This window comes from Belonocnema kinseyi, chromosome 1 (genome assembly GCF_010883055.1).
Source record: "Belonocnema kinseyi isolate 2016_QV_RU_SX_M_011 chromosome 1, B_treatae_v1, whole genome shotgun sequence".
Lineage (NCBI taxonomy): Eukaryota > Metazoa > Arthropoda > Insecta > Hymenoptera > Cynipidae > Belonocnema > Belonocnema kinseyi.
Window position 1 is genome coordinate 111347065 of NC_046657.1, and position 13520 is coordinate 111360584.

The 13520-nt window shown below is 23.5% G+C and overlaps 1 protein-coding gene across 4 annotated transcripts; it reads right to left on the minus strand.

The window, feature by feature from the left end:
• Positions 1-470: 470 nt before the first annotated feature.
• Positions 471-10822, minus strand: LOC117174166 (mesencephalic astrocyte-derived neurotrophic factor homolog). Of its 4 annotated transcripts, none has more exons than XM_033363004.1 (5): positions 10712-10822; positions 10256-10338; positions 7135-7259; positions 6911-7052; positions 471-1311 (listed from the first exon to the last, which is right to left on the minus strand). In XM_033363004.1, the coding sequence occupies exons 2-5, from the start codon at positions 10332-10334 to the stop codon at positions 1136-1138; spliced, it is 522 nt and encodes a 173-aa protein (XP_033218895.1). In that variant the 5' UTR covers positions 10335-10338; positions 10712-10822; the 3' UTR covers positions 471-1135. The 4 variants fall into 4 exon arrangements, with proteins under 4 accessions (XP_033218895.1, XP_033218887.1, XP_033218905.1 ...); XM_033362996.1 differs by having other exon boundaries at positions 10256-10341; XM_033363014.1 differs by having other exon boundaries at positions 10256-10341; positions 10655-10813.
• Between the last annotated feature and the right edge of the window lie 2698 nt (positions 10823-13520).

The window sequence follows — 13520 nt, forward strand, 5'->3', positions numbered from 1 at the left end:
CAACTGGAAGTCACATTTTTAGTTAAAAAAAATTAATATTTTACATAAGAAAAAAAACGAATTTTAAATAAAATAGATAATTTTTCAAACAAATAGATGATTTTTTGTTTTATTTTCAATACAAAATAGTTAAATTCAACCAAAATAGAACATTTCAACATGAATTGAACTTGGAACTAAGATTTTTCAGTCAAGAAAGAGAAAAAAATGGCAAACAAACTATTTAATTTTCAAGCAGAAAAAAATGGATTTTCAACCAAGATCAATTTTCTACGAAAAAGAACGAACTTTCAAAAAAAAAGTCAAACACACTAATATAAAGCTACTTTAAGAAGTGAAAAATCATTTTTGTTTTATATTGCTATTAAATAAAAAAGAAAAAGAAAATAGTTCTTAATAAAACTCCCTGACTTAAAAAACAAAACAAAAACATCCAGGTTTTCTTGTGAAAAATAATACAAATCGGCAAAATTAATAAAAGAAGAATAAATTTTATTTAAAAAACAGTTTCGTTAAAATTATTGCATCCTGCTTTCTCGTCGATTGCATTGACTCTAGGAAAAACAGGAGTGTCTCACAATGATTGCTTACAATTAATGATAACTATATGCAATTATTTTAACAATCTAGATTTGGCATTTTGTATATTACAATCTGGCCGTTTCACGGAGTTAAATCACACACTCTGCCAAAGAGCAGCACACATTTTTATAACTATCGAGAAAAAAAACCTGCAAATTACACTTTTCTCAAATGATAACAAAACTTCAATTTTTAGCTGATATTTTAAAACACACAATTTCATTTTAAAAAATTCTTCTCGTGAAAGCTAAACTCAAATTCAGATTTAAAGTCCAATTGAAAATATTAAAACTATTGAAATATTTATCACCGCTGATTTTTGGAATGGAAACTTGATTGAATGGCGAATTCATCGCCAGAAAATAAATAAACAATTAAATAAATGAATAAACATAGTCCGGGTCTATCCTCTAAAATGCACAAACGCGCACAGAATTATTTACAGACCTAAGAATTATGCACACAAATTCTCTGCGAATTGAAACCTCGAAAGATCCCAACTGAGCTAATGACGACATTTTTTGGATATTCAGTCTATAGAGCCAAATTCCGCTCAAAGCTCGGTCTTTGGGCTTCTTGAATATTTAGGCTTGAGCTCTTCGATTCGTTGAATAAAGTCGGATTTTTCGATACAGCCATCACAAGTCTCGTCCCAGTCGTTCAACACTTTCTTCAGGTCACGAACCTTCAGTTTTTTCAGGTCGACGGTGTCTAGGTCTATTTGTTTCTCTGCAAATTAATTTACAATAGTGAAAATATACAATAATATCTCAAAAAGGGTAAATGGGGTCATTTTTCACGAAATAGGGGAAGAATTTAACCTTTATTTTTGCATACAGAAAAGAAGATACAATATTTTTATGAAAAATGTTATGTTTTTAAATAATGCTAAATCTTTTTTTTTTATTTTAGATAATAGGATCAATTGCTTACAAAAACTGGAATAGTTACATGGTCTGATAAAAAAGTTAAGTTTCAACCAAAGAGTTGAATTTTAAACTAAAAAAGATTAATTTTCAATAAAAAAAGGAATGATCAAGAAAATAGTTAAGAAAAAAAGGAGAATTTACAATGAATATTTAATAATAATTACTATTAATATATAAATTATTTTTTAAATGATATTAAATATAATATTCATAAGTTTTATTATTAAAAAAAATACTGAATCAGATAAAGAAGTTCTAGAAGAATATAAAAACAGGGAAAGAGATAAAGAAATTAGATATCATTTTACGTAAAAAATTCTTTTTTAGTTTCTTGTTTCTTTTTTCTTGGAAATTGGGTAATTTTTCACGAATTAGCGGAAGAATTTAACCTTTATTTTTGCATACAAAAAAGAAGATACAATATTTTTATGAGAAATGTTATATTTTTAAATAATGCTAAATCGTTTTTTTTTATTTTAGATAATAGGATCAATTGCTTAGAAAAACTGGAATAGTTACATGGTCTGATAAAAAAGTTAAGTTTCAACCAAAGAGTTTAATTTTAAACTAAAAAAGATTAATTTTCAATAAAAAAAGGAATGATCAAGAAAATAGTTAAGAAAAAAAGGAGAATTTACAATGAATATTTAATAATAATTACTCTTAATATATAAATTATTTTTTAAATGATATTAAATATAATATTCATAAGTTTTATTATTAAAAAAAAATACTGAGTCAGATAAAGAAGTTCTAGAAGAATATAAAAACAGGGAAAGAGATAAAGAAATTAGACATCATTTTACGTAAAAAATTCTTTTTTAGTTTCTTGTTTCCTTTTTCTTGGAAATTGGGTAATTTTTCACGAATTAGCGGAAGAATTTAACCTTTCTTTTTGCATACAGAAAAGAAGATACAATATTTTTATGAGAAATGTTATATTTTTAAATAATGCTAAATCGTTTTTTTTTTATTTTAGATAATGGGATCAATTGCTTACTAAAACTGGAATAGTTACATGGTCTGATAAAAAAGTTAAGCTTCAACCAAAGAGTTGAATTTTTAACCAAAAAGGGTATTTTAAAAAAAGTTGTTTATAGTTACACCAAATTTTCAATAAAAAAGGAGAATTTACAATGAATATTTAATAATAATTACTATTAAAATATAAATTATTTTTAAAATATTAAATATAATATTCATAAGTTTTATTATTAAAGAAAAAATACTGAGTCAGATAAAGAAGTTCTGGAAGAATATGAAAACTTTTATATAATTTTTAAAAAAATTATTGAAGAAAAGCTGGAAAGCAGGAAATTACTGAAAAAAATTGAAAATTCAATGAGAAAGTCAATTAAAAAAGTGTTTCTGTTTAAAAAATATGCTTCTTTGAATAGGCATTTAAAATTGAGTAAACTTCCATATAATTTCAGATAAATCATCTTACAAATATTTATTTAGGAAAAGCTGGAAACGGGAAAACTGCCGAAAAAAATGAAAAATTTCCTTTAAAACTTTAAATGTTAAAAAATCTAAAATATATCATATCTTTCTTCTTCTTTCTTTCTATATATTTGTTTTGTTAACAAAATTTTTTTAATTATTTTGCATTTTTTAATTAATAAAAACGAAAATTTTAATTTATCTAATACGTGAACAAATCACTAATGCCCACTGCTTGCATTTTCAATTAAAAAAATGAGTAAATTTTCCATAAAAAAAGATTAAACTTCCCCAAAAGTGATTAATTTTCATACTGAGAAGATGAATATTCAGCTAAAAAAATATTTTTATCTAAACTGGAATAGTTACATCTTTAGTTAAAAAAGTTAATTTTCAACTAAAGAAAAAGAGTTTCAAGAAAACAGATACATTTTTAACCAAATAGTTGAATCTTTAACATAAAAAATTAGGATTTAACAAACATTTTAACTTTAAATAAAACAGTTTAATGTTCAACTAAAGAAGGTCAATTTTCAACTAAGGAAATGAATTTTTCAATTAAGAATCTTAACCCAAAAAATCTACTTTTAACAGAGTAGTATTTCTAAGAGATTTTAAATAAATTAAGAAGCCAAATATTTGAATCCTCAATCAAAACATATTAATTTTCAATTCAAGCAAACAGTTGAATTTTCCACCAAAAGCGAAACATAGCTTTAACCAAATAGTTGAATTTGCAACCAGACGGGATAGGTTTTTAATAAATCGAAAATTCAACGAATTGGTAGAAAACTTAATTATATTGTTACAAATTGACGCATTTTGTTAAAAATTCGTCTTTTTCGTAGAAAATCAATTTTTTCAATGCACAATCTTTTTTTATTAAAATATCAGCCATTACATTTTTCATTGAAAATTCATCTTTTTAGGTTAACTATTCAAGTTTTTGGTTCAAATTTAAACTAATTTCTCAAAAGTTAATTCTATTGGTTAAAAATTCATAATTTGAGTGGAAATGTTTTTTTAAGTTAATTTTTTGAACTAAAAATTTAACTAATTTGATGAAAATTGAACTAATTTGATGAAAATTTAACTGATAAATTGAAAATTCCTTTTTTTTGTTGCTGAAAATTCATATTCTCGAATTAAAAATTTAACAATTTTTTAGAAAATTCGTCTTTTTAGATTGAAAATTCATACTTTTTAATAGAAATTTCACCTTTTCTTGTTAAAAAATGCAAATTGTCTAATTAAAAATTAATCTTTTTCGGTTGAAACTTTTCGTTCAAAATTTAACTGCCTGTAAAAGTTTTTCGGGCCAAAAATTCAACATTTTCGTTGAAAATTCATCTTTTTGATATAAAATCGATTACTTTGATTAAAAATGCAACCGTGCTTCAAAATTAATCTGTTTTCATTGAAAATTATTTTTTTTTGTTCAAAATTCATCTGTTTTGTAAAAAATTTAACTATTGGGTTAAAAATTTGTCTTTTTTTTTTTGTAGAAAATCAATTTTTTTTTAAGTATAATCTTTTTCGGTTAAAATATCAGCTATTACATTTTTCATTAGAAATTCATCTTTTTAGGTTACAAGTTCAACTACTTTTTCTAAAGTTGATGTTATTTTTAGTTGAAGATTCATAATGTGAATTGAGAATCCTTTTTTTTTGTTTTGTTTGAAACTAATTTTTTTACTGAAAATTTAACTACTTTGTTGAAAATTTATCTGACAGGTTGAACATTTTGGTTATTGTTGTGGAAGATTTATCATTTGAAATTGAAATTCGTTCTCTTGTTTGTTAAAATTTAATTTTTTAAACTGAAAATTTAACTATTTTGTTGATAATTTCCTTTTATGTTAAAAATTCATCTTTTTGTATGGAATTTTTTCATTTTTTTATTTTTTGAAAATACAGCTGTCAGATTACAAATTATACTATTTCGGTCAAAAATGAACTTTTTATTACAAATTTCATTTTGTATAAAAATGGACATTTTCGGATAACAAATTCAATATTTTCGTTAAAAATTAATCTTTTTGGTAGAAAATCAAGTTCTTTGGTTAAAAATGAACCCGCGGTTGAAAATCAATCTGTTTTTACTGAAAATGTTTTCCTTTTGTTCAAAATTCATCTGTTTTGCAGAAAACTGGTATTTTCGGGTCAAAAATTTAACTATTTGTTTGAAAATTGATTAACAATTCAAGTTTTTCGTTGAAACTTGAACTACTTTCTCGAAAGTTTATTTTTTGTCTGTTAAAGATTCATAATTTGAATTCAAAATTTATTCTTTTTTTTGTTAATAGTTAATTTTCTAAACTTATAATTTGACTGACAAGTTGAAAATTCTTTTTTTATTGTTAAAAATCCATATTTTAGGATAAAAAATTTAACGGTTTTTTTATAACAAATTCGTCTTTTTAGCTTGAAAATTCATCTTTTTATATTTGAAAATTCACTTTTATTTGTTAAAAAATGCAAATTATCTAATTAAAAATTAATCTTTTTCGGTTGAAAATTAACTTTATGCTCAAAATTCAATTGTCTGTGAAAATTGACTTTTTCTAGCCACAAATTCAACATTTTCCTTGAAAATTCATCTTTTTGGTAGAAAATCAATTTCTTTGGTTAAAAATGCAATTGTGGTTCAAAATTAATTTTTTTTCTTCAAAATTCATCTGTTTTGTAAAAAAATTAGTATTTTCGGCTCAAAAATTCAAAGATTTGGTAGAAAATGTAACTCTTGGGTTGAAAATTGGTATATTTTGTTGAATATTTCTCTTTTTTTTGTAAAAAAATGAATTTTTTTTAAGTATAATATTTTTTGGTTAAAATATCAACTATTACATTTTTCATTAAGAATTCATCTTTTTAGGCTAAACATTCAACTTTATGGTTAAAAATTCAAGTACTTTTTCAAAAGTTGATTTTTTTTTGGTTGAAGATTCATTATTTGAGTTGAAAATCCACTTTTTTGCTGAAAGTTAATTTTTTAAATTGAAAATTTAACTACTATCTTAAATATTTATCTAACAGGTTACATTTTTGTTTGTTTGTTAAGAATTCTTTTTTTCGGGTTCAAAATTTAAGTGTTTTGTAGAAAATTTGTCTTTTTCGAATGGAAGCTCAACAGTTTGGCATAGAATTCCATTAGTATAAAAATTAAAACTTGTAAAAAATTGGTATTTTCAGCTCAAAAACTCAACAATTTGGTAGAAAATTTAACTATTTGGTTGAAAATTGATATATTTTGTTGAATATTTGTCTTTTTTTGGTAGAAAATCCATTTTTTTAGTATAATTTTTTTTTAATGTCAGCTATTACATTTTTCATTAAAAATTCATCTTTTTAAGTCGAACGTTTAAGTACTTTTTCAAAAGTTAATTTTTTTGTTGGTTGAAGATTCATAATTTGAGTTGAAAATCCACTTTTTTAAATTTCTAGAAAATTTGTCTTTTTGGAATGGAAACTCAACAGTTTTGTATAGAATTCAACTATTTAGTATAAAAATTAAGCTTTTGCAAAAAATTGGTATTTTCGACTTAAAAACTCAACAATTTGGTAAAAAAATTTAATTATTTGTTCAAAAATGTATGTATTTTGAGGAAGATTCGTATTTTTGGTATAAAATCAATTTTTATGGTTAAAAATGCGATTGTTTTGCTGAATATTAATCTGTTTTAGCTTGTAATTCAACTATATATCACCAAATTTGTTGAAACAAAAAACTACAAATTAAAAAAAATATGGAATAAAATTTTGATTAACATCACCACCATTGTTTAAACTATTTAAGTGAAAATGCATGTAATAATGTGCTTGAATATTCGTCTTTTCTGGCAAAAAAATTAATCTTCTTGGATGAAAATTCAACTATTTGGTTAAAAATGGATGTATTTTTTTTAGAGAATAGGGGGAAATCTTGAATATTCGAATTTTGATACTTTTTTTCTTACCGAATCTCAAATCACAGATCTGCGCATCCTTCTTTTTAAGTTTCTCGCAGATTTTATCTCCTGGCATTGACCAAGAAAGAGGTTTGCTAATTTCTCCCAAAGTTCCAGTCGCAGATTCTGCAAGCCCTCCGAGGTAGTAACACTAAATTTAAATAAAATCAGAAAATAACTTTTCATTTCTTCAAAAATCTTTTAAAAATCATAATTCATTATTCTATACTTACGAATCTATTTTCTTTTGATTTGCTTCCTTTACAGAAACTTTTGAATCTCGTTTCAATCGTTTTTGGATCTTTTTTATCCTCATCTGTCAACGTTGCTGCGAATTTGTTCAAGGTGGCCACACAAACTACAAAAAAGAAGGAAATTGAGAATAAATTAAAATTTGAGCGATGCATGCATTTGAATCTTTTTAAATAAAAAACCTTTACAATTTCGCGATAATTAAAATCAGGTAGATAGAAATTTTGAATGACTGAAGGGAAAACGCTGTTCCTAAACAAAATATTTTCAAGAAACTGTATTTTTCGGACAAAAAATATATTCTACAAAAAAAATATTAAAACCCATAAATGAATCAATACATAAATAATGTATAAATATAATTATTAAATAATAATACTCAATAAAGCAGAGTAACTGATACATCTAATGAAATAATTATTCGTGTTAATTAAATATTTTTCTTGCTCTATGCAAAATATTCTGTGTGAATATATTTAAAACACAGATATTCTGAATAAAAATATGAGATTGTAAAACTTTTTCTACACTAAACAGATTTTACATAAATTTAATTACATGTATAAATATATAAAATTGAATTATTTTGTTAAAAATTGAACTATTTTGTTAAAAAAAATCAACTTTTTGTCGGAAATTCACCTTTTTTTTATTTGAAAATTTATTTTATTAACTGAAAATTTATCTATTCTATTATGACTGAAAATCGATCATTTTTATTTTAAAAATTCAATTTTTCGGTGAGAATTTATCTCTTTTGGTCAAAAAATTGTACTACTTTGCTAAAAATTCATTTTATTGGTCGAAAATGTAATAATTTTGTAGTTAAAAATTTAACTGATTTGTAGAAAATTCGCCAGTTTGCCTTAAAAATTCCACAATTTGGTTGACATTTTTTTCTCTCTTGATTTTCGGCTCAAAAATTGAACAATTTGATAGAAAATTTAATTATTTGTTCGAAACTTGATGTATTTTGTAGAATATTCGTATTTTTTGGCAGAAAATCAAACAGTTTTTGAGTAGAACATCTTTGCTTAAAATTTATTTTTTGTTGTTGAAAATTTATAACTTTAGTTTAAAATACATCTCTTTGGTTAAGAATGTAAATATTTTGTTAAAAATTCCATCTTTGGTTGAATATTTATTACTTTTGATTGAAAATTTATATTTTTAGTTGAAAACTCAACTAATTTGTTTAAGAATCATCTTTGTGAGTTAAATATATTTTTTAAAACTAAACTGTTCTGTTAAAAATTCAACGATTTTCTTAAAAAGTCATCCTTTTTGTCCCAGAATTCGTTGAAGTTTAATCTTTTTTTGTTCTAAAATTGAACCATTTCGTTAAAATTTTATCTTTGTAGGTTGAAAATACAACTATTTGATTAAAATTGGACTATCTTGTTGAATATATGTCTCTTTTGATAAAAGTTAACCTCTTTAGTTGTACATACAAATGTATGGTATCTTTTTTGGTTATAAATTTTATTATTTAGTGGAAAATATAATTATTTTTGAAAAAATTCTCATTTTTCGGTTGAAAATTAAAATATGTTGTTGATCGTTCAACCTTTTGATTAAAAATTCTTCGATTTTGCTTCAAAAATCAACTATTTGATAATAGATACAAATGTTTTGTATAAAATTCATATTATTTCTTTGTATCTACAGAAACAGTTTAAAAAATCATTTGCAGCGTTGCATATTCATTGTTTTTTGTTTGAAAATTCATTTTTTTAAACTGAACATTAAAGTATTCCACATAAAGATTCATCACGTTTTGTTGAAAATTTATCTTTTTGAATTGAAAATTAAACCATTTGTTTAAAAGTTCGATTATTTTGTTGAAAATTCATATTTTTTGTTTGAAAGGTTAACAATTTCGTTGCAAATACAAATTTTCGGTCTAAAATTAATATTCTTTGTACCTATACGAACACTTAAAAAATTATTACCAACGTTCAATATTCGCATTTGGTTTGTTAAGAAATACTTTTTCAGGTTCATAATTCCACTTTTTCTCAGAAATTTATCTTCATAGATTGAAAATTCTACTATAAGGTTAGAAATTCAACTATTTTGTTAGAAGGTAATCTGTTTTATTTAAAAATGTAACTGTTTTGTTGAAAATTCGTCTTTTGCGATATAAAAGCCATCCTTTTGCTTTGAAAATTCATCTTTCTTTCCTGAAAATTAACTTTTTTTGTTGAAAATTTATCTTTCCGGCTTTATAATTGAAATTTTTTCTAAAAAAAATCGTCCTTTTAGTCAGAAAACTCAACTCTATTTGTTGAAAATTATCGTTTTGGGTTGAAAATTCAACTATGTTGTTGAACTTATTTTATTTAGGATATTATCATTCTCCTGTTTTCGTGGAAAGTCAATTACCACAATTATAAGGGAAAGAGTGTGAAATCTGATTTTATATTCCCGATCGTGAATCGTTTGTGTAAAATCTGTTCTCTTTACGAAACGTTTCACACATAATATTTGCGCAGAAAGAATTTTATTTACTGACTGTTATATTTTTTGTTAAATGTATTCTTGTGTAGGAAAAATATTTTTGGTTAGTCTTATTCTGGAATGTTATTTACTGTTTTGGAGTACTCTGATTTTTTTTTTAATAATCCAGAAGGTTTCAAGATTATGTTCTAATTTCTAAAATTACCTGCTGTTTTTTAAACTATTTTTTAATGTTTTAGAGAATTATGTAATTTTTTAACTCAATATTGTAACATGTTCTGAGATTTTATAAGTTTTTTTTTCTGCAATATTGTGAAATATTTTAGAATATTTCAAAATTTTATCTTCATATTATTCTATTTCTAAAATTTTCTCAAAATTCTAGACCAGTGTTATTTCTACCATATTAAATTTTATTTAGTGCTTAGTATTTAATACTAAAATAAACTTTAAAACAAGATCGGCATCGCGTGGAAATCAGGATTTGAATCAGAATTGAAACTTTTTCAATGTTCGGAAGGATTGCAATTTCACGCGCTTCCAGATTTAGAATCATATTTTTTTTTAGTGAAACCGATTATAATATAAAAATTAATCATTTTTCACCTGAAAATAATTAGTTAAAATAACTCTTTAACTTACCTTCACAATCTCCTTCTTTCAAAGCAGAAACACTGCAATAACCAGCAATTGCCAAAAATAGAAATAAAACTGGCTTCATTTTTCTGCTTTTAAAACAAAAATAACAAATTTGATTATTAATTTATTTTATTAACTAACTACATATGTGATATATTTTCCGAGCAGAATCATACGTGAATCGAAAAAAACAGAAAAGTGAAATTGAGGTTAGCTTATTGCAATTTTATTAAGACAATTGAAAGAGTGGGATTATGCAAAATAAAATAAAAATCTAGAAATTTTAGAAGGAAAATATGGATAACAGTGCTATGTAAACAAAAAAAAACTCAAAAAAAGATTTTCTTGAATTTTGTTTACGTGGAAAGAGGACGTAAATAAAAATTTAGTTTGATAGATTACTGTTTAAAAAACACACGAATTTCCGGAATATTATTGATCAATTAAATTTCACTTTACACGTGATATTAAAACCGTAGGAATTTGCCGCAATCTTCTTTATAAGAGGAAGTTTCAACGTTTTTTGTGGGTGTCTCAGCGAACGGCAACTTTATACACGTTGGATTCTGTCAAAAGCCCGGAATCCCAGCTGGCGCGCTCTGATTGGTTCTTCCCGGTGGAATCATAATTCGATGACATTTCGATCGTTGATTGGTTGGTTTGCTAAGACGTGGCGCGAAAATTCAATTTTTTACACATGTTTCCCAGTTTTCTGACACAGTTTGAATAAGTTATCTAAAGTTCTAAAGACTCCTTGAAAAGCACTTATTAAACTGCGATAAAATTTAATTATTAATGGGGCCGTCCAAACATTGCTACAAGATTGAACTATTTTCTTGAAAATTCGTTTCTTTAGTTAACAATTAGTTTTGTCGGTTAATCCATTTTTGACTGAAAATTGATATGTTTTAATACAAAATTCAATTATTACATTTCTGATGATAAATTCATCTTTTTTGGTTGAAAATTTAACTATTATCTTAAAAATTCGTTTTCTTTTGTTGATAATTCATTTTTTTAGCTGAATATTAATTTTCTTAGTTTAAAACTTAACTAATAAATTTTTGACTGAAAATTGATCTTTTCAGTTGAAAATTCAATCATTATGTTTTTCACTGTAAAATCATCTTTTTTTGTTGAGAATTTAACTATATACTTCAAAGGTGAAAATTAATTTTATTGGTGCAAGTCTGAACTATTTTGTTGAAAATTCGCTTTATTGAATGATAATTAATTTTCTTAATAAAAATTAAACTATGCTATTTTTGATTAAAATTTTTTTTTTAGTTAAAACTTAATTTTTTTGTTGAAAACTTAACTGATCTATTTTTGACTGAAAATTGATAGTTTTTAGTTAAAAATTCGACTATTCGTCCAAGATTAAACTATTTTCATAAAGTTTCATTTTTTGTTGATAATTAATTTTTGCTACTAAAAATGTAAATCTTCCATTTTGGTTATAAAATTAATTTATTTTTTATTTTAATATTAATTTTCTTGACTGCAAACATAACTAATCCACTTTCAACTGAAAATTGATCGTTTTCTATTATAAATTCTACTATTATATTTTTCATTTCAAATTCATCTTTTTTCGTTCAAAGTTTAATTATATACTTTCAAGGTCAAAATTCAGTTTATTGTTGCAAGATTGAACTATTTTCATGAAGATTCGTTTTTTTGAAGGGCTTGTGATAGTTAATTTTTTGTAGAAATTCAGCTCTTCTATTTTGGGTTGAAAATTAATGTTCTTGGCTAAAAACTTAACCATTTAATTTTCGACTGAAAATTGATAGTTTTTAATTAAAAATTCAACTATTACTTATCTCATTGTAAATTCATTTTTTTCGTAGAAAATTTAACTATATACTTTAAAGGTAAAAATTCCTTTCATTGTTATAATATTAAACGATTTTTTTTCGATTTTTTTTATTGACAATTTTTTTTCAACAAAATTTAACTATACAATTTTTGTTTAAAAATGAATTTTCTGGTTGAATATTGATTTATTGGCTGAAAACTTAAATAATCTATTTTTGACTGAAAATTTACCTTTTCAGTTAATCTATTAGATTTTTCATTGTAAATTCACATTTTTTCGTTGAAAATTTAACTACTTTAAAGACGAAAATTCATTCTATTGGTGCAAGATTGAACTATTTTCATAAAAATTCGTGTTTTTATTTCTGATAATTAATTTTTGTACGAAAAATTTAACTCTTCTATTTTAGATGAAAAATTAATTCTTTCTATTTAAGCATTAATTTTCTGGGCTGCAAACGTAAGTAATTAATTTTTGATTTAAAAATTGATTGTAAAGTTTTTAATTTCTCATTTCTCACTGTAAATTCTTTTTTTTCGAGGTAAAAATTTATTATATTGAAACTATTTTTTTTAATTCGTTTTTTTTGTTGACGATTAATTTTTTTAAATAAAAATTTAACTCTCCTATTTGGGGTGGAAAATTAATTTTTTTAAATTGAAAACTACTTATTTTCTTGTGTAAAAACTTAACTGTTCCATTTTTGACCGAAAATTGGTAGTTTTTAGTTGGAAATTCAACTATTACATTTTTCATTGTATTTATATTTTTCGTTGAAACTTTAACTCCTTTAAAGGTAAAAATTAATTTTATTTGTTACAAGATTGAACTATTTCGTAGAAAATTTATATTTCTTCTGTGATGATAATTAATTTTTTTTACTAAAAATTGAACTATTCTATTTTTGGTTAAAAATTCGTTTTTTTTTAGTAAAAAAAATTAATTTTTTTGGTTCAACACTTAAACAATCAATGTTTGGGTTAAACTTGACCGTTTTCAGTTATTAATTCCTCTATTACATTTTTCATTGTTAATTCATATTTTTTGTTGAAAATGTAACTCCTTTAAAGGTAAAAATTAATTTTTTTTATTAAAAATTGTACTATTCTATTTTAGGTTGAAAATTCGTTTTTTTTTTTTAGTAAAAAAAAATTAATTTCTGTGGTTCAACACTTAAACAATCAATGTTTGGCTTAAACTTGATCGTTTTCAGTTATTAATTCCTCTATTACATTTTTAATTGTTAATTCATATTTTTTGTTGAAAATGTAACTACTTTAAAGGTAAAAAATCAATTAACTGGTACAAGGTTGAACTATTTTAATAAAAATTCGTTTTTTTTTGTTGACGATTAATTTTTTTAAATAAAAATTTAACTCTCCTATTTAGGGTGGAAAATCAATTTTTTAAAATTGAAAACTACTCATTTTCTTGTCTGAAAACTTA